The sequence below is a fragment of the Cicer arietinum genome, chromosome 5 (assembly GCF_000331145.2).
Source record: "Cicer arietinum cultivar CDC Frontier isolate Library 1 chromosome 5, Cicar.CDCFrontier_v2.0, whole genome shotgun sequence".
Classification (NCBI taxonomy): domain Eukaryota; kingdom Viridiplantae; phylum Streptophyta; class Magnoliopsida; order Fabales; family Fabaceae; genus Cicer; species Cicer arietinum.
Window position 1 is genome coordinate 62,516,655 of NC_021164.2, and position 22,099 is coordinate 62,538,753.

General features: G+C 30.2%; 2 protein-coding genes across 4 annotated transcripts; both read right to left on the minus strand.

Moving 5' to 3' along the window:
* Positions 1-493: 493 nt before the first annotated feature.
* On the minus strand, positions 494-2,710 carry LOC101500349 (CASP-like protein 4A3). The gene is made up of 3 exons (XM_073369095.1): positions 1,263-2,710; positions 959-1,094; positions 494-850 (listed from the first exon to the last, which is right to left on the minus strand). The coding sequence occupies exons 1-3, from the start codon at positions 1,727-1,729 to the stop codon at positions 653-655; spliced, it is 801 nt and encodes a 266-aa protein (XP_073225196.1). The 5' UTR covers positions 1,730-2,710; the 3' UTR covers positions 494-652.
* A 141-nt stretch (positions 2,711-2,851) lies between these two features.
* LOC101500007 (protein EXECUTER 2, chloroplastic) lies at positions 2,852-8,125 on the minus strand. 3 transcript variants are annotated; one of them, XR_003473096.2, is made up of 12 exons: positions 7,667-8,125; positions 7,307-7,423; positions 7,157-7,222; positions 6,291-6,397; positions 6,139-6,220; positions 5,107-5,796; positions 4,523-4,646; positions 4,260-4,429; positions 4,084-4,158; positions 3,857-3,953; positions 3,391-3,483; positions 3,170-3,272 (listed from the first exon to the last, which is right to left on the minus strand). XR_003473096.2 is itself a non-coding variant. In XM_004501878.4 (11 exons), the coding sequence occupies exons 1-11, from the start codon at positions 7,961-7,963 to the stop codon at positions 3,171-3,173; spliced, it is 1,923 nt and encodes a 640-aa protein (XP_004501935.1). In that variant the 5' UTR covers positions 7,964-8,123; the 3' UTR covers positions 2,852-3,170. The 3 variants fall into 3 exon arrangements, 1 of the variants encoding a protein (XP_004501935.1); XR_012163254.1 differs by having other exon boundaries at positions 4,026-4,158; XM_004501878.4 differs by lacking the exon at positions 3,857-3,953 and having other exon boundaries at positions 2,852-3,272; positions 7,667-8,123.
* Between the last annotated feature and the right edge of the window lie 13,974 nt (positions 8,126-22,099).

Below are 22,099 nucleotides of genomic sequence, written 5' to 3' on the forward strand. Positions count from 1 at the left end.
CTCTGATTTGGTGACATGTTTCTAGTTGCAACATTGATGAGCAAAGAGGTAAACAATTTTCCAAAGATATATAAGATAAGTGAACTAACATTTATGCAGACAATAATATCCCTAAGTTCTGTTTATTTTTGTCTTTTGGGAGTGATAGATAAACCAAGGGCTCGTTTCAGGACAAAGAGTTCTATCAACACGCCTCTCCTGAAATTCAATCTAAAATGACTCTAGACTCAACCAATAACAGGGAGAGTATTAAAAAGAGTATTAGTCGCAATTCTTGTGGACGAAAATATGGGACCTGGCTCCACGACAGTCAATAAATGTCACATTTGAAACTTCGGTTAAATATACCACAATGTCCCTGAAGGTGTGAATGCGTGTTTCCCTTACCGCTGAAATCTAAATTCCAAAATGTGACTCGAAACAAGGCTTGTATGGAAGAACACTACCATTAAAAAGGGTATCTGAAATATTGGATGGAAACAAGACAAGGAAATTCTGTATTTCCAACCTCCCCTCATAAGATTGACATTATATTGAAACTGTATATATACACACAAATCTGTCTGGTAGAGTGAAAAAAAAAAAAAGAAGAGAATGCATCAACAATTTCTTGAATGCATTTGGTCACAGCAGAAAAGAAATATATGTAAGTTCACATGGTGTTGCGGCGGGTACAGAGGATGTAACCAGAGATGAGTGAGCTCATAGCAAATGCAACAAAAGCTAGGAATGACATTCCAACAGAAACAGTAGCCATCTCTGTGAACTCATCTTTCCCCCAATTCGATTGCCAATCATCCACCCGTGTCGCTGCCGAGGATGATGCTGATATCAGAAGATATGCCACAACCTACTCATTAATTTGCCGATTGAATTCTTATTAGTCATTAGATGTCAGTATAAAAGAAATTTAGATTTTGAAAGAAACAATAGATCGGTTTATGCAGGTATGACTTGCCTGATCCATAAAGAACTGAAAGTGGTAGCGAAGGGAGTGACCGATCATATGTTTGTGTGTGACTAGTTGAAAGGCGAGATCACATGCTTGTAATCCTGAGTATGCAAATCCGATAACATTTATAGATAAACAATACCTGCCACATCACTAACGTTTACCATCAACGTTTCTAAAGTAATGTAATTTGCTAACTAATTCGAGTAATAAGTGATTATAATAAGAATATTCCAATAGATTCATCACCAAATAAATATTTAACAAAACTAACTATGGAAATTAATTAATGAAATGAAATACTCGATACCTGTATTCTTTATAACGATCATACGAGTCCCCACTCCAACCTTGCGTCTTATTCGCAGCCATAACTGAAAACGAAATCACACACATCACAACCTCGCATAGCCGGAACCCTAACGCCGCCTTTCTCGTTACCTCCTCCGCCGTGCAACTAACAGGAGCCGACTTCTGTCTACGCTCACTCCCGGCGCCTGCCTTTGCCGTCTGCAGTTGAGGCTCCGTCAACGCATTCTCCGGCGGCTTCTGTTGCTCCCTGAGTTTCTCGGGAGTAAACTGCCTCGTTTTTTCGACAGTCACAACTGCCAATGGATTTTCCACCATCTTTCCCGGAGAGTTTTCCGGTGAGCGGTATTCCGGTGACTCTGTTCCGTCCCATCGTAAGGGAGAGCAGAAACGTGCAGGTGATTCGAACTGACTGGAGGAATTGGAGCCTCTTGACCAGGACTTTTTCATGGCTGGGTGTGTTGCCATTCTGAGTTTTCTGTTCAAGTTCCTTTTCGCGGAATTTGAAAATTAAGTGAAATGAAAAAGAAGAGCGTAAAATAGAAAGAAGAAAAGAAAAGTTTGTTTGGGTAGGTGGGTGGAAAAAAAAGAAAGTGAAAAAGAAAATCAAGTGGACTATACTATGTTACTGTGGGCTTTAGTTTGGTTTGTGTTTCTTTTTATTAAAGTGATTTTCTTCTTTGGAAGGTGTTTGAAGTGATGATCGAAATTGAAATAAAATTTTCCCATGTTATGGTTTGTCGATGGACTTACTACTGGTATGGTTTTTCTTTCAAAGTTGCGTTTCAAACAACATAAAGATGTATAAATATTAGTAACTTGTAAGACACATTTTAATTTTTAAAGAGTTGTACATTCGAGTGAAAAATTATTGAAGTTCTTTATAAAAGAAGTTACGAACCTCCAAAAATGCTCTTTACTTTCTCAAAAAACACAAGTTGTTAGATAACAAAACGTAAATTAGTTTAGTTTAAATAAACTGCACAACTAATAACATACTATTTTCTCAATGCTCAATTTTAATTCGTTGGAATATTTCATATATACTGTAAATATACGAAGAAAATTCAAGTGGGTCCAATTACCTACGCAAGCTTTTTCAATGGATAAATAAATATCTGATTACTTTTGAGAGTGGATCCCCTTTAATGTAATAAAGACACAAAGTGCTTCAGACTTTAACTAAATGTTCACCCAAAAGGTTCATATTGCGCGTTATAATGCAATTCATTCATATAAAAAACACATCTACATGAAGCAACATGCTAAATAATTGAGCTTTTATTTTCTCACTAGACACTTTTTAATTTTCTCTCTCCACACCACCAAAAGCATTTTATATATATATATATATATAGAAACATATATTTAGGAACTTTTTGAGCTGCCAATACCTTAACCACATTCATTCTTCTTGAAGAAGCATTAAGCATATCACTTATTATTTCCATTCTTTTAAGACGAAATAATGTTGTTACAAAACCTGTGAACAAATTATCACAAGTATGCAACTATTTATTATTCAAACTTAATTACTAATGGCTTCCTTTCATGCAGGCAGAATATCTGAGACTTTCCACAAACAAGAAGGAAAGCAAACACAGCCATAAACCCTTAATGCACATAAAAGGATCCCTTAAGGTCCTTCAAGACTTCCTAGCACACTATTTTGTCAATCAGCAAAATTTATATATACATAAGATGATATATCTGAGAGATTAGGGTAAAGAAATAACCAAAAATTAACTAATAAAGACATTGAGAGGCTGTAAAAATTACAAGTGCCTGTGTGCTGAGTAAAACTATGCTCACTCAATGAAGAAAAGGTAACATACTCTCACCACTATTGTCAGAATCCTTTGTATTCCAACCATCGTCAGGGAAGAAGGAAATCGAAGGGGTTTGTGGTTTACTCGGGTAGTTTCAACCGGTTGAATAGCACAAGAAAACTTTGCTCTGGCACAACATAAAGGAAACCAAGATCTGCACCTTTCATGTGTGGTCCCAAGCCCTAAACACCATAAGATTAATGTCAACATAAAAATTCTACAAAAAATGGTCTGTTGATTGAGATCAATAATCATGCTTGTATATTGAAAAATAAATGTCACATTTGACCACTAATTTACCTTGCCATTTAGTTGAAGCAATTCCCCATCGACCCATTTTGGATTTCGAAAACCAAAGTCTGCAATTCTTCCCTGGCCTTTATAACTTGCATTCTGATTGAAAATGAGTACATAATTTAAGATTAGTTGTATGTTACCAGAACAATCCATATTACCAAACTCAAAAGAAAACTCGGGCAAAGAAGCAAAGATGTAAATCAATAAAAATGTACATGCCTCAAAAAATAAAATACATTTTGAAATATCAACAATCAACATTTCAACTATGAGGAAATTGTTAGAAAATATTAATTTATTGGCAGTTAATCACTATTACCATTTTTAGTATAATGTAAATGGTGATGTCACTTAATACTTGTCATGAACCATTCCTAAAGGTTAAGCTGTTAGGTGAAGACACATGAATGACTTCTGCATTATATTGCTAACGTGCGCACAATTTCACCTAACATGTGCTAACATCTACCTTTTCAAAACAAGAATGAGGTGGCAAGGATTGAACTTTAGACCGTTTGATCAAAGAGGCTTTGATATCATATCATGAACTATCCCAACTGAACTATCTGAAAAGCATAAGTTGTTTGAAATAGCTTTTTTCAAAACTATAACATAGAGAAGTGATCCAATTTTCTCACATTTATTTGAGCACTAAAGAACTGGGAAGATTTAAGTTTCTAAATATGGAGTATTTACCACTCCTAATTCATCGGGATACAATCCACGGTTGGCGTTGCGATTGACTTTGCCGATTTTAGCACGGAATGTCACCTACACAGAAATACAGAATAAAACAAGATTTTCACAAATAAACACAAGTATATAAATACAACAGGAAAACAATGTCCAGAGATTGAAAACGCATAATCCACCTGTCCTGCAGGAACATTAAGATCCCCCGTCAATTTCACTGCTTCTACATATTCAAAAAATTCGATATTTGACGTGTTGCCTTCATTGTCCACATCATTCCAATGTCCGAATTTTCGCCTCAATTGGACTATTTCAATGCCATAAGGGCCAAATGCACCAACATAGAGTCCTGCATTTTAACCACAACAATCAATTTTCTAAGCTATTCTCTACTCAAATTCCAAATAATATATAATCAACACAAAAAGATAAGCCAACTCACCATCAAAAGGATCAAAATCTCCTTTGGAACTTGTAATCCGGCTAAAATATGTATCTTCAGATAATCTTTTTTTCTGTGCTTGGTTAATAGCAAGTTTGACAATTTCACGCATGCTTTTGGAAATCTAAGTCAAGTGAGGCATTGGTCAGTTCATCGACAAGAAAAGCAGTTATTTCCGCGGATATCTGAAAATTATGACAGACACCACCTTCCCCAAGTAATTTAAGATAAATATGTACAGGAACAGATCTCACGAATATGACATTATGTTAGAATATATACTCAATAGTCAACTATTTTTATGTTAACAGGGTTACAATAATATAATATACAATCAACATTCATGTTGATGTACATTAGGACCATAGATGACTATGAACATATCCAACAATCGTTCTTCTACAAATTTTAAAAACAAATCAACATGATTTTATCATAAATAAAAACCTTAGTATTATCATCATGATCATCATTATTCATAGCCGGTACTCTTAATCTTAATTCTGATTAGTATTTGCCTTAATAAAAGAAATAACGAACATAATTATTTTTAAAATAATAATATTTAAATTTCTCATTCTCACCTTAGAAGAGACTTTATCAGAACTCCAGAATGCCTTAGCAACATCAGAAGGCATAAGCTCTGAGATTCCTTGTGCTGCCAGAGCTGCCACTTTGATATTGCGAACCTTGTCTTCTCTCCTATCATTATCTAGATTTCTCTTTGGTATATGTAAGAGGAAAGAATCCCTTTCCATATTCTTTATTTCAGCTGGAAGACGTATAAATTCTTCCTTAGCAGCAGTATCTTCATTGTTGTGTACAATCCCACCAATAAACATCTTCATATCTAAATCCTTTTCATCTTCTGAGGCATCGCCGTCACCTTCTAGAATTTCCTCATCAGGTTCATCAAGATTATTAACTCCCCCTTCGGAATTCTCAGTGGAGCTTGTTTTATTACTATCTTCCTCCATGATTTGTTTAATAGAATCACTTCCCTGTGCTGCTTCCTCTTCAACATTAATGTTCATAACTTTGACTTTCAATCCTGGAATTTTTTCTTTCAGAAAATTTATGACACTCTTAATGCCGTCCTCAGTTGCCGCCTCAACATTGCTGTTTTTCTCATCGTTTCTCTCCTCAACCTTCTCTTCAGGTTCCTGCACCTCAACTGAAGACAAATTCTCAACCTCGGGTTTGGATGGGCTTTTAGCAGGTATAGAAGGAGGATTACTCATTGAATTTCCTTTAGCTCGTCGCAAATACACTACCTATGAAGTGTTGTCAAATAGACACCATAAGCATTTCACATACTATGAAAGTCAATTATTCAGAATCAGGTAGATATGAAAGGAAAGATTAAATGTCATGTCAACCCAAAATCCTAAATTTAATTCAAAAGCTCAAGTTCTTCCTCAAAAATGACGTTCCAATTATATAATTCATTTTACATTCAGACCATGACCTGTCAACAAGTTTCTTCTTTTAGATTGAAATAATTCAAAATCATCCATGATCCATAAACAATCATTTGAACTAATACTTGGTTTCACCCTAGTGTCATTAAGTCACAAACAAATGAACATCGTTTAGATGGAAATTTTGAATATTACCTGCATATGATATGTGTCGTCAGCATTTTTTACCACATAAATTTCAAATATTGGTGTTCCGGTAGATGCTGTGAGCAATTGTCTGCAGCAAGCAGAAATAAGCAGTGCTTCCAAATCATAAGAGGGAAAGATAGAAACTAGAAAGACCATACCTTGGACTGTAACTCTTGCCAACGAACCTGCCCATACCAGGACTTATATGTATTAATCTACCAAAGGGGTCATCTGAATTTTTTGAGTACCCTACCCACCAACCCACCTGCATATAAAGGGGTAAAAATGGTCATTGGTCATTAAAGGAGCGTGATTCACAAAAAGATGCTGAGGCCATTAGTAGTATCGTAATCAATACACATAAATCATGAGACATACTATAAAAATACCAGTTCTTAGTTATATATAAACATGTTGAATGATGATAGATTCCAAACTTCTTCCATATATAAATTTTTCAAAACACACACTCCCTGTTATCTCCTCCATTGCAGATTATGATCGCGAGTTTATTCATTGTAACTTGCATTTGCCCTTTGATTTTTTTATAAAGACAATTCAAGAATACTGACAATATGTGCAGTGGAAATTTTGGTTGCATTTCTCCAATGGACATAGGAGCGTTTAGTGAGCCATGTGAAACTTTGTGGTTCCATTATGTATTTTTATTATCATTTGGGATTTTCCCAACCAATTTGTGTGAGAAAACTCTTTGTTTTCGTGAAAAATAACAATATTAAATTAATAGTTCATACTACATCACTTAATACAAATCTTACATGAACGGTTATCATAAATTCAATATGGGAGAAGATCGAATGAAATTTGTAATTAACCATATAATCTGAACCATTCATTTCAATCTAATGATTGTAATTAAATGTCTTCATTTCTCATAGTAAACAAGAATTCTCACTAGATACACTGTGTGCATGCGTAAGTGTGTGTGAATCAAAAACAGCAAGATATGCATGCTTTTGAATACTGCAAACACAAAGTAGCAAGTAGCAACAAAGAAACGTACCAGTCCACTTCCAGTGTATCTGCATAATCTCGAAGCATCATGGTAGCGCTCATCGTCTATTGCATTCTGTAATATATGAGATTATTACAAACCAAACCATAAGTAAGAAAATCAAGACACTAAAATTACTAACACAAAATCTGTTATGACCTTCAACTGTGACATAATTTCAGCAACACTGTCCTTGGATGTTGCATCTACTATAGCCCTCTTTAACTTTGCTGCTTCTTGAAACTCTTCCTTCTCAACAGCATCTTCAAGTTGAAACTAAATGATACATAATAACAACCATATAAGTAACATAACAATAAACCAAAAATAAAAAAATAAAAAAAAAACACCCTCTTGGAAAAATAATTAAAAAAATAAGGGGACCCCTTATGTTGCAAAGTTCAAGAGCAAAAAGGGGCAATTTTTATGTTCCAAAATTTGGCAAAAGAAAGCATATAATAATATAATTAATATTAAAATAAAGGGTGTGAATAAGAAGAAAGCATGTTGTGTTGTTACCTTGAGAAGAGAGGCGAAGGTTTCAGCCTGTTCAATATCAGAGAAATGGCGACACCAACGATTCCAATCCCAGTTAAGAGATGTGTTATTGGAATTGGGGGTGCAGCGGAAAAGGTGGGTGCGGTTTCTTCTTGAAAAGATTGAGATTGATGATGGGTTGGTTTGAAGAGAAAAGGGTGAACCAAGAAGATGGGTCGGTGGCTTGTTTGGGAGGAGATTGAAACGAGAAGGGGTTGCAGTGGTGTTCGTGTTGGAGAAAAAGATGGCTTGGGACACGCCCAGTGAAGCCATCACCATGTTTGGTGTTTGTGTTGTCACAACGCTTTGGTGAAGAAGATGAAGAAAGAGGATGCAAGTGAATAGTAATTTGTTTGAAGATTGATACGATAGCAAGTTGCTGTGTTTTGTGATGTTTGTGTTGGGATAAGTTTTCTGTTGGCACGTCGATAAAACCAAAAATCAACAAATTAGATCAAATAGATTAGGTTTTAAAATATAAAAATAAAAATAAACAAATAAAAATAAATAAAAAGCACTATGCACCAAATTTCTTTATTTTATATGAAAGAAAAAAAAATCCAACTAACTACAAGCATTCAAATAAGCCACTTCACACTCATTTTCTCTCTCTTTTCAATTTTGTCTTCATCTGTCAATCTTAAGTTTATCAAAATTCTTCTTAAAATCGACACATTTTGCAATTTTGAATTAATTGAGATTCCACTACATTATCAACTTTTTCAAATAGTGTTGATTGTTTAATCGAGTTTGAAACATTTATTTATCATAGGTATTGTGTTTGCATATATAAACAAATCACAAGTGACTTTCTTCTACAAATAATAATTACAAATCATAATAAACATTGTACCATTCAAAACAAATCATATTACAAATTCATAAATTTATACTTGCATTTTAATTAAGACATCTCCAAAATCGACGTTTATTATTCTTGTATGATATATACATCCTCATGGATAATTGAAAACCATACAAAGGTATTATTCTATGCTGAGAATAAGCAACGACAAACCAACTCTATTACTTCACATTTCTAAATCTCCGATTCATGTTTAACTCTTTCTTCACGTTGCAAGCTTCAACTCGTCACTCTTCCTTCTTCTTCACGTTACCACAATCAACGACCACCACTAGACACCACAACCACGATTTACCACGTGCTGCCTTCTTTTAATCCAAAATAATAAATCAACTTATAACCTACTTTCATCACAATCACGTCATCGCTAATTGTCCACTTCATCATTTTTTAAATTTAAATGGTTACTTTTAGAGACCATTTTAAAAGTATCTTAATTTTATAGAGGATTACAAAAATAATTGCAGAGACTAAACTCAAAATAACTCATATTTATAGAGATCAAATAAATAATTAAACCTTATTTACATTCTATTTTGGCTTAATTTAAATTCTATTTACAATAATTTACTATATTATTGTTCCTGTATTGGTTTTTGTTATAGTTAATACTAGTAGTTTATTATCTTTTCTACGAGTATTTATTAATGTCATGTTGCTTTGAGTTGTGGTAAATATTGTTTTATTTTCTTGGACTATATATCAATATTATATGTGTGTTCATTATATATTCACAATAAATATTAACGGGACACATGTAATGAATTGGTATAAACAAGCTTATTAATATATAATGAATACAAATTATAATATGAATTAACATTTTTGTAATTATTCAGATTATTCTAATTTATTTTGATTCTTAGCCAATGTAGTTTATCATATAAATAGAAATAGGTAGTTCATCCAATGAGCGGAATAGTCTCAATGCATTAATAATTTGGTCATTTGATTATTTACTCTACTTATTCTATTCCATATTATTTACTCCACTTATTATGTTCCATATTAGTTCTTAGTTAATTTGGTTTTTAGTCAATGCAGTTCATAAAATAAGTGGAATAGTCTCAATGGATTAAAATTTTGGTCTTTATTTAACTTATTCTAATCCATTGTGGTTTTTAAATAATATTGTCCATCTAATAAGTGCAATAATATCAATGATTAAAATTTTGGTCATTTTTGTTGTCAATCGACTTTTTCTACTTCATTTTTGTTTTTAGCCAATGTAGTTCACCCAAAAGTGGAATAATCTTAATGAATTAAGATTTTGATCATTCGAGTCTTCACTCGACTTATTCTAATCAATTTTAGTTCTTAGCCAATGCAGTTCTTAGCCAATGTAGTTTAAATATCATTACAACACCAAAAGTAAACATTGTATCAGAACCAACTTATTTTCAACAACCAATTTGAAAATTAAATTAGTCTAAACTAGATTCTATCTTATCATAGCTTTATCCATTATTTTAGTAGAACTTAGCTTCGCAACCCAACGAAAAAGAACACCTAATTATAACACCCGCTATTTTTATTTAAATGATTAGGACTTTTGTTATTATTTAATTAATTATTTTTAATGGGACAATTATATGATATTATTTTTCTTTCATGATTATTTGGTAGGTGATTAATTATTCAATTAATTTTTTAAAATTGAATTATAAATTATGAAATCTATTATTGCTTGGGAGTAAAGAGAGTGGTCCAAAAGATTAAATTTTGGATCAATGTGAGAGTTTTTTACGTGTCTTCTCTATCTGCAAGTGAGTATTCTCAATATCCAAAATGAGTATTCTCAATAATGTTGCTGAAATTTGAATTGTTATCTTTTGCAAGTTAGTAGTGAGTGGGATCAGATGGTCTATAATGGTGTTGACATGGGATCAGATGAATCAGGACTGTGCAAAATCGTTATGGATTCTTATGTTATTTATGAGTACTAGCATCAGATATTTAATAGGAAACTTCATCTTATCTAAAGATTCCGTTTAATTTTATCATAAGGTATAGTGTTGTACATATGACTATTAATTCTTGGCATCGATATTAAGTTTACAATTTCACTTACAAATTCTATTGAATTCCACTTATTGGCAAGTTTTTTAGATGAATAAGCAAAAAGAAACATAATGTAATGTATGTAATGTAATGCTCTATCAGTATCATTAACTTATCTCATTGCTAGAACTCTTCAACCTTCTTTTTCCTTGGCACAGGTTTGCTTTTGCATTGCGCCTCTACGTATTCTCTACCTATCCACATATGTCGGTTTCGGGTACATGTACCCTTTTGTTGAAGATCTTTCGAGCTTTTACTGTGAGTATTACATCAGTTACTTCGGCGCCAGAGCGCCTGATACTCGAACATTGGCTCGAAGCATTTTCTCTACCCCTTCTTACCCTAAAAAAACAGGGGTATCTTGTGTTCTTGAACCGATAACCATCTTTCGGCTAACCTAGCCTCCTCAATAGAATAATTTTTTTGCCTTGATCCCAATTCAAGACTAAACAAGTCCGAACTAATTGAATCCTTATGTTGGAAATTCCCTGAATTGATTTGCCATTTCCATAAAGAATATAATTGAGAACTTTAAGTTTCAGATTATCTTGGGGAAACAGAATTCAGTGGCAGAATTTGGTTAAGACATAAGGAGCTACGACCACCCCAAATTTTTTAATAATTTTTTTTAAAATACTATTATTTTTACTTTATTTATACGATACATTTTATTTGTCATAATAATTTTAAAAAAATACTACTATTTTTACTTTATCTATGATAGACATTTGAATTATAATTTTGTCAACAACAATTGGTTTATTTGATATATTTTATCAAATCAGGGTAGGACTTTGAATGTTGTGCAAACCAAGTTGATCCAAAATTTTATATTTGTATTTACTCTAACCAAAATTTAAAATTACTCTTTCAATTTCATTAGACATTCTTAGTGTTCTCAAAGTCAAACGTAGAATTATGATATCACGTATAATTTGGAGAAAACTTTTACAAATGAACTTGATTGAACGTATGGAAGTAGTTAAATTTTATACATAAAAAAATATATTTATGTTAAAAAAATTGAAAAATAAATCATTATTAATTATAACAAAGTTGTGAAAACCAAATTATATAAGTTTATAGGATAATTGTGGTTTAATATATGCTAAGTGATGAATTTCGATTAGACATGACATAACATATGTTAATAAATATGCTAATTAATAAATGTTGTTGTAATTTTGGGATCTAAAATCGGTATATTTTATGAGTAAAATTGTTTTTATGAGTTGAATTATGATTGTTAGGTTATCATTGTCGAGATCTATATTTTAGTCTAATATGTGAATATCACATGCTATATGTGCATCTTTTCTTTTCTTGTTACACGAATTAATTTAATCAAATGAAATGCTCCATGTAGATTGTATCATATAAATTCATATGTATAGATCCTCATTGCATAATATAAATTCTTATGTGTGCATGGATTAAAATTTATTTTACCAACTTTTTGAATTATTAAAATTGTATTTTTTTATTAGACTCAAATTTTAAAATTAGAACATGGTCTCCAAAATATGTAAGATGAACTAAATAACAAATTTTTGTAGACCAAATTATAATTCAGAGGTCTATTATAAAAAGACTGGAGGTAATAATTTATTAAAAAAAATTACAAAAAAACTACTGTACTTATAAAATAAAATAAATTTTTCCAATCTAAATTTCAACTAAATTTTAATTATTAAAAATGTAAACCAAAATTTGATCTACTACCTCTCTCCAATATATTTTTATAAATTTACAACTTAAAATTTTTATATACAATACAATATTATATTTTTTATTTAATATATTAAAAATTTAAAATTTCAACCACCCAAATATTTTCGTGTTTAAGATTCCCCACTGCTTGTATTCTCTCTTCACTTATAAAACCTATTATTTTCATTTAAGGTTTTAAATTGTGGTTTGTAATGATAGTTACCTGCTATACTTCCATTGTCTGAAAAGCTCTATGAATGCACCTTTATTTAAAACCGTGCTCAAAATTTAAGAGTTGTCATATCAGCTATAATATGAGTATTTGATCAAATTTTTTTAATATTTGTTGTTGGAGAAAATATCTCTTCTCTTTTTAACTATATTTATTTAGTAAAGAATTTATCTCATACAACATATTACCATCAATATTCAATACTAATGTTAATCACATTTTTTTTTATCCATAAACTCTCTTATAAGCCAAATACATTTACTTCGTAGTATAAATTATGGTTTTCTATTGTGATTTTGTAAAAATATTTTACAAATTATTAATATTTTAAATTTGGATGATGTTTCTCTCCAAATGCATGATATATAATATAATTTAATTAATTATTATGGACAATTTAAATACTATGTCAAAATATCAACTAAGTATTAAATTTAGAGGTATTATAAAAAAAATTGAAAATTTAATATAATATTTTGTTCTTTCTTTTTTTTTCTTCTTCTTCTGAATTACATCATACTTTATTCTTCATGATTGTAATGATCTTTTGATAGTAAGACAATTGTCTATGCATAATACTTTATTCTTCACGGTTGTAATGATCTTACATCATACTTTATTCTTCATGATTGTAACAAATACATTTTAATTTATAGTCTTTGTATTAATTTCAATTGTTCATAATCTTATACATTTTGTCTTCACATCTTCATGTTTGTTGAATTTTTTATTGTCTATGCATCTCCTTAATTATTTTCACCTTCAACTTCAGTGGTCGAAACATTCATGTCTTCTACAATTTCTTCTTCCGTAAGCAAAATTTCTTCTTCTGTAGGCAAAACTTCTTCCATAGGTAAAATTTCTTCTTTCATATACAAAACTTTTTCCGTAGAAAAAGCTTCTTCTTTCGTAGACAAAACTTTTTCTGTAAACAAAACTTCTTCTTCTATAGGTAAAATTTCTTCCTCTACATTTACTTTCACTTTAGTCATAGAAGAAAATCAAATTAAGAAATTTAATAATCAACATTTCATATAATCCATTTCATCTTTAAAAAACATTTCTAAATATGCACAAATATACAACTAAGTAACTCATATTGATATCCGAAAGATCTATTTATTCCTAAACAAAATAATTTGATTCACATTTGAAATTTTAAAGAATCATATCGATATTATTATTTTTTATTTCTAATAAATTAAATAAGTCTCTATATTTTTCAATCAAACCAATTTGTGTATTTACTCAAATTATTCTACAAATTTGGCAAAGTTTTATTTGAATATACCTTTTTCATTTTCTTCAGCAGTATTTTTCTCTTCTTCTTCGGTAGTAACAACAGTTTCTTCGGCATAATCGATTTTCTCATCATTATTCTCTATCAATGTATCATCACCATTTTTCTCAACTTCATTAGAAGATCCCTCTACAACATCATCCTCCTTCTTTTCTTTATCATTTGTTTTCTCTTCATCTTTAACATCATTAATTTCATCTTCCTTATTACCTTCTTCAACACCAACTTCATTTTCCTTCTCTTCCACTTTTACAACTGAACTTACATTGTTGTCAACATTGTTGTTTATGTCATTTGTTTGTGTCTCATTTTCTTGTTCTTCTTTGAAGGTGACACTTGATTTTTTGCGTGAGAGGGTTGTGGTGTTTTCTGAAGCAACATCATGTTTTGATTTTCCACAACCCATTTTTTTATAGAATTATTTAATTTAATATTCTACTTTTTTTTTTGTGAATTGGTGAAGAGAGAGAGATTGATATTGAAATTGAATTGTAGAATGAGTCTCTATTGAATATATAGGAAAAATGTGATGAAGGTGGTTTTATTATTTTTTAATATGGTTGATATGTGTTGGAACAAAATAAGGGTTGCATGGGTGTGCTTAGGTGTCATTGATTGTTGTTGTATGAGCTATAATTGAAGATTTGTATTGGCAACTATTTGTTTAAAAAAGAGAAATTAAGTTATTGGTTATATGTAGGAAACTGATTTGGCAAAGTATTTTGGTTTTCTCTGTATTTTTTATTTCCCTTCTATCAAGAATTACAATTATTGAGGTTAATTATATTTGAGTGAACATCATTATAGTCCTTAACTTTTAAGAGTTTGATGACTCAAATTTATGAAATGATAGATTTAATGTAAAATAGTTTTATTATATTGTTAATAATATTAAAAAAATGCTATGTTGACACGCAATTAAGAATATTCATTTATAATATGTTTTAAAAAAAACCAGTTTAAAATTTCCACTTATTTATCACTATTTCGGATTGAGATCGTTTCTATTTATTACAAATGGATCCATAAGTTTTTTTAAAATATTTTAATTGTAAAAAGTTTTTTAGTTATTTAATAAAAATTTGATAGAACATATTTTTTTGGTTTAATTGCAGTTTTGGTCCTCCTATTTTAGCTGAATCGCGAAAGTAGTCCCTCCATTTTGTTTCTCCCCAGTTTTGGTCTCCAAACAGGATTTTAGTCCAAAATTTGATGAAATTTTATTTTTTAAAGTCGTACTACACCATTTATGGTCATATATTTCAGGTACAATTGTTGCAAATGAGATCTTGAGGCATTGTGTGACTTAAATAAATGCAAAAAAAATGAAATTTCATTAAGTTTTGGACCAAAATTCTGCTTGGGGGACCAAAACTGGAGAGAAACAAAATGGGGGGACTACTTTCGCGATTCAGTTAAAATAGGGGGACCAAAACTGCAATTAAGCCTATTTTTTTTAAAAAAAAATATGTTTATTCTTTTTGAAGTGAATTATTGTGATAAAAAATATATAAAATGTTAGTAAAAATATTGTATTTATAAAAATAATAAAAATATTTTTCTAACATTTTTATTGTTTAAAAAAATATACACAATTATTCTTTTTAAGAATCTATTATTTTTATTAACAAATACAATTAACACATTTTTATAAGCATAAATGGAAAATATTTGTACAAATTGATATAACCAATCTTCATTTTCAATGGTCTTCATTTTGTTGGGGAGTTAATATATGAGTCACCACAGCTTAAATACTTTAAAATTCACAAAAGACTTTGACATCCCATCTCAACCCAATAGGAATATGGGTCAACAGTCTTATATATCCAACAATTAAAATTTTTTTAGTCGATGTGAGATTTAACTACATTAGAATTCTTCTATAATAGAAAAGAATTCTAGTTTTGTAGGGTATTAAGTTCTTTAGTATGCTCTGTGATTGCAACATTGTCTCATCTTCCATATCAAAAAAGAATTTTGATATTGTAAAAGTGTTGTTTATGTTAGATTCTTGCTAAGGAAAGACTTGATTATTAAGTTGTCCTTCGTAGCTCACCTATATTTCCTGGAAACCTACCTGTGACACGTTTTACAATTGTTTTCACACCGATACACTGCCAAGTGCCGTTAAGTTTGACATAAATAAATTTGATAGAAACATTAATTTTGGCTTGCGGAAAATACAGGTCAAAGATATGTTGATGCAATTAGAATTATACAAGGCGTTGAAAGAAAAGAATTTCAAAATGGACAATGAAAAAATGGGAGGAACTAGATTTGAGAGATGTGGGTGCAATTCGTTTGTGTTTGGCTAAGAATATTTGTGCGAATGTGCAAGACAAGTCGACATCCAAAGAAATTTGTGAAAAACTTAACGGTATATATCAAGGAAAAGACATATCAAATCGGTTGTTTTTGTAATAGCAGTTTCATAACTTACGCATTGATGAAAATATGAAAATATTTGACCATCTAAGTACTCTAAATGATATTGTCTCTGAATTAGAACTCATTGGAGTAAAGATTGAAGATAAGATAAGACAAGACGTTAAGACTGATATGGTCTCTTCCATCTTCCTATGGACATATCAAACTTGTTTTGATATATGGAAAGGAAACTTTGAGTTTTGAAGAAGTTGTCAGCAAAATTATTTATGAAGAAATAAGGATTAAGATATTTCTAGTGCACCTCTCTTCTGATTAATCTAGACATTCAACCCAATATTTCTTTAAGATATTTTTTAAAACCAAACAAAGGTTTTCCCATATGCTACATGTGTTTCTGTGTTTTTAAAACCAAACAAGAGTTTTTAAAGTCTCTCTCATGATTCTCCAACAGTAGTATCAAAGCAAAAGTTGTTTATGTTGTTTTTTCATGTGTTTCTGTGTTTTTGATAACATTTTTATTAATTTTGAATGTGATTCATTCTTTGAAATGTTTTGGTAGGCACTATGGTAGTTGTCACGACCCGGAAATTGAACGTTATGACCGGCGCACAAGCTATACTTCTAATTTGGCAAGCCTATCAACATTTTAATAAACGCTTAGCAAGCTTTTGAGATGAATAAACAAACAGAAACATAATGTAATGCAGGATCAAGATCATGAGCTTATCTTATTTCTACAGCTCTTCAACCTTCTTTTTCCTTGACACTAGTTGACTCTTGTATTCTCTCTTCACTTAGAAAATCTATTACTTTCGTATAAGGTTTTAAACTGTGGCTTGAGATAATAGGTACATTGTTATATTTTCATATTTTGAAAAATTGTTACTAATGCACCTTAACTTAAAACTGTGCTCAGAATTCAAGACTTGTCATGTTAACTATAATTTCAGTGTTTGACTTTTTTTTTATTTAGAATATTTGTGAATGGATAAAATGTCTCTTCTAATTTTTACTTTCTTCATTTGATAAGTAATTTATCTCATACAATTTATTACCATCAATATTCAATAGTAATGCTACTCACATTTTTTATCCATAAACTCTCGTATAAGCCAAATACATTTACTTCGTAGTATAAATTATGATTTTTTGTTGTTACTTTGTGAAAATATTTCATAAACTATTAATATTTTAAATTTAGATGATGTTTCTCCAAATACATGAGAGTTTATATTATAATATTATTTAATTATAATGAACAATTAAAATATTACTTCAAAGTATCAACTAAGTATTAAATTTTATTGGTATTATACAAAGCTTGAAAATTTAATATAATACTTTATTTTTCCTTTTTCTTCTTCTGAATAGCAATATACTTTATTCTTCGTGATTGTAATGATTTGTTAGTAGTATGACAATATATTTTCTCCAAATACATTTTAATTTATAGTCTCTGTATTAATTTAAATTGTTTATAATCTTATACATTATGTTTTCACATTTTCATGGTTGTTGGATTCTTCGTTGTCTATGCATCTCTTTAATTATTTTAATCTTCAACTTCAATGGTTAAAATATTTATGTCTTCTACAATTTCTTTTTTTGTAGGCAAAACTTCTTCTTCTACATTTACTTTCTCTGTACCTATAGAAGAAAACCAAATTATAAAATTTTATAATCAACATTTCATATGATCCATTTCATCTTTGAAAAACAATTTTATATATGCACATATATACAACTAAGCAACTCATATTGATCTCTACAATAAACACAAAGACCTACTTAATTTTTGAAAGATAATATATCAATATTTTGTCTTAAAATATAAATCAATTTAATACTTAAGAATTTAAAAAAAAAACAATTTAGTACTTAAGAATTTTAAATGTGATTGAAATTAATTCCTAACAAAGACTCAAATGTCCCTAAAAATTATCCTACAAAAAAATAATTTGATTCACGTTTGAGACTTTTAAGAATCAGATCAATATTTTTTTTTAATGAATTAAAAAGGTCTCTATATTTTTTCATCAAACCAATTAATGTATTTATTCATATTATTCTACAAAGAATAATTTGATCCGCATTTGAGATTTTTAAGATTCATGTTTGGCAATGTTTTATTTCAATATACCTTTTTCATTTTCTTCAACAATATTTTTCTCTTCTTCTTCAGTAGCTGCAAGAATTTCTTCGATATAATTGATTTTCTCATCATTATTCTCTATCAATATATCATCATCATTTTTCTCAACATCATTAGAAGATCTCTCTACAACATCATCCTCCTTCTTTTCTTCATCATTTGTTTTCTCTTCATCTTTAACCTCATTAACTTCATCTTCCTTATTACCTTCTTCAACACCAACTTCATTTTCTTTCTCTTCCACTTCCACAACTGAACTTACATTATTGTCAACATTGTTGTTTATGTCATTTGTTTGTCTCTCATTTTCTTGTTCTTCTTTGAAGGTGACACTTGATTTTTTGCGTAAGAGGGTTGTGGTGTTTCCTAAAGCAACATCATGTTTTGATTTTCCACAACCCATTTTTTATGGAATTATTTAATTTAATATTCTACTTCTTTTTTTCTTTGTGAATTGATGAAGAGAAGGGGATTGATATTGAAAATGAAATGTGAAATGAGTCTCTATTGAATATATAGGAAAAATGTGAAAATGATGGTTTTATTATTTTATAATATGGTTGATATGCGTTGGAACAAAATAACGGTTGCATGGGTGTGCTTAGGTGTAATTGATTGTTGTTGTATGAGCTATATTTGGAGATTTATATTGGTAACTAGTTGTTCAAAAAAGAGAAATTAAGTTATTGGTTATATCTAGGAAACTGATTTGGCAAAGTAGTTTGGTTTTCTCTGTTTTTTTTATTTCCCTCCTACCAAGAATTACAATTATTGAGGTTAATTATATTTGAGCGAACATCATTTTGGTCCTTAACTTTAAAGAGTTTGGTGATTCAAATTTACAAAATGACAGACTAAATGTATATTAAAAAAATATTAAGAAAATATGAGATTATTGAAGTGAATCGTTGAAATAGAAAAAATATAAAATGTTAGTAAAAATTGTTGTATTTTTAAAAATAAAAATAAAAATGTTTTTATTATTTTAAAAAATATAGACAATTATTCTCTTAAAGAATTTTATATATTTTTATTAGCAAATAAAATTAACACATTCTTAAAAGAATAAATGGAAAATATTTGTACAAATTGATATAACTAATTTTCATGTCCAATGGTCTTCATTTTATTGGCAAGTGGATATATGGGTCACCACAAACTAAATATTTTAAGATTGACACTTTGATATCAAATCTTAACCTCAAAACCTTAAGCCAATAAGTATATGGATCACCATTCTTATATATCCAATATTAATAATTTTTTTAGTCGATATGAGACTTAACCATATTAGAATTCTTAGTATGTTATGTGGTTGCAGCATTGTCTGATCTTCTACATTAGAAAAGAATTATAATTTTGTAGGGTATTAAGTTCTTTAGTATGCTTTGTGATTGCAACATTGTCTGATCTTTCATTTCAAAAAAGAATTTTGATATTGTAAAAGTGATGTTTATGCAAGATTCTTGCTAAGGAAATACTTGATTATTAAGTTGTCCTTAGTGACTCACCTATCTTTCGTGGGAATCTACGTGTGACATGTTTTACAATTGTTTTCATATTGCTACAATGCCAAGTGCCATTAAGTTTGACATAAAGAAACTTGATGGAAAAATTAATTTTGGCTTGCGGAAAATATAGGCAAAAGATGTGTTGATGCAATTAGAGTTACACAATAAGCTAAAAAAAATTTCAAAATGGACAACGAAAAATGGGATGAATTAGATTTGAGAGTTATGGGTGCAATTTGTTTGTGCTTGGCTAAGAATATTCATGCGAATGTGCAAGACAAGTCGACAGCCAAAGAACTTTGGGAAAAACTTAAAGGTCTATATCCAGGAAAAGGCATCTCAAATCGTGTAGCTGAAACACCATAATGTATATAAGGGAAAATAGATAGTGACGCTGCTCCAGAATATGATCTACGACTCTATAATATCCTAGAAGACTGCTCGTTATGACCACCTCTATGAGACATGAGTCTTTGTTGCCCCTGATAACCAAACATAGATCCACCACCGCAATTCAGATAGTTATTGTAAGATCCTTCAACCCTTTTTTTATTCAGTGAATCTTGTGTATTACCTCATTTTTCCTTTTTTTGTTGCTCAATCTGAAGCGTCAAATTCAAAACATCAATAAAAGTATAACAATTCGAACCAACCACATATCTAAATAAGTAATCCCCCAATCATCTAATGAACCTCTTTATACGCATTTCCTCATTGATAGGGTAAGGAACGTTTCTATAGAGTTGTGTAAAACGAGCACTATAATCTAAAATTGTCATACCATTTGTTTGTTCCAGTCACTCAAACTCATGAGCTAATCCATCTCTAACACCATCTGAAAGAAATCGTGTCATGAACAACTGAGAGAACTCTCTTTATGCTAAGAGAGGTTACCCAACTTGTCTACCACGTGACACTATGTCAAATCAATCACGTGCCACACCTATTAGCTTAAATGATGTCAATTCCACTGCTCTTACCTCAGAACAACCCAATGCTCTCCAAATCCTCTCTAGACTATCAATGAATTGTTGTGGGTCCTCAATCACACTAGACCCATAAAAAGTAGGGGGTTTAATCTTCATGAAGTTTGGTAAGATAACCTCAATCTCTCTAGTTGCAGCAGCAGTCTGTTGCTCAATTTGTCTAATCTCTTGTTGATCATCGAGATTTTCATATATTTGATCACCCTCATATTGTTGTCCAACAACAACCCCAACAAGTTTTTGCACAATCTTTTGTAATCCCTTTAGACCAACGGCAAACTATTCCACTGTTGGATTTATACGCCTCTTTGTAAAGACCTTAACATCAGCATCCAAGCCACGTTCACTAACATTAGCTTTATGCCAATTTCGAGCATGAACTGAAACACGACCTCGTTGACGAACGCCTTAGGCTTGGGCAATTGACTCATCAATAGTTTTCCTTCTAGTAAGATTCCTAGTCTTGGGTGACATTCTCACTTAATCAAATAGCACTGATAAAAAATTGAACAAGTCGACAATGAAATGTGGAAAAGTGAATACGCTTGGCAAGCTTTTGAGATTAATAAGCAAATAGAAACGTAATGTAATGCTGAATCAAGATCATGAGCTTATCTTATTTCAACAACTCTTCAACCTTCTTTTTCCTTGACATTGGTTGGCTCTTGTATTCTCTCTTCACTTATAAAACCTATTACTCTCGTATAAGGTTTTAAATTGTAGTTTGAGATTATAGTTACGTTACTATATTTTCATATTTTGAAAAACTGCTACAAATGCACTTTTACTTAAAACTGTACTCAAATATTTCGTGAAAATATTTCACAAATTATTAACATTTTAAATATTTGCTGTTGGAGAAAATGTTTCTTCTCTTTTTTACTATATTTATTTGGTAAAGAATTTATCTCATACAACATATTACAATTAATATTCAATACTAATATTAATCACATTTTTAATCCATAAGCTCTCTTATAAGCCAAATACATTTACTTTGTAGTATACATTATGGTTTTCTATTGTGATTTCGTGAAAATATTTCACAAATTATTAATATTTTAAATTTGAATGATGTTTCTCCAAATGCATGAGAGCTTATATTATAAAATTAATGAATTATTATGGACAATTGAAATATTACATCAAAGTATTAAATTTTAGTGGTATTATTAAAAAATTGAAAATTTATTATAATACTTTATTC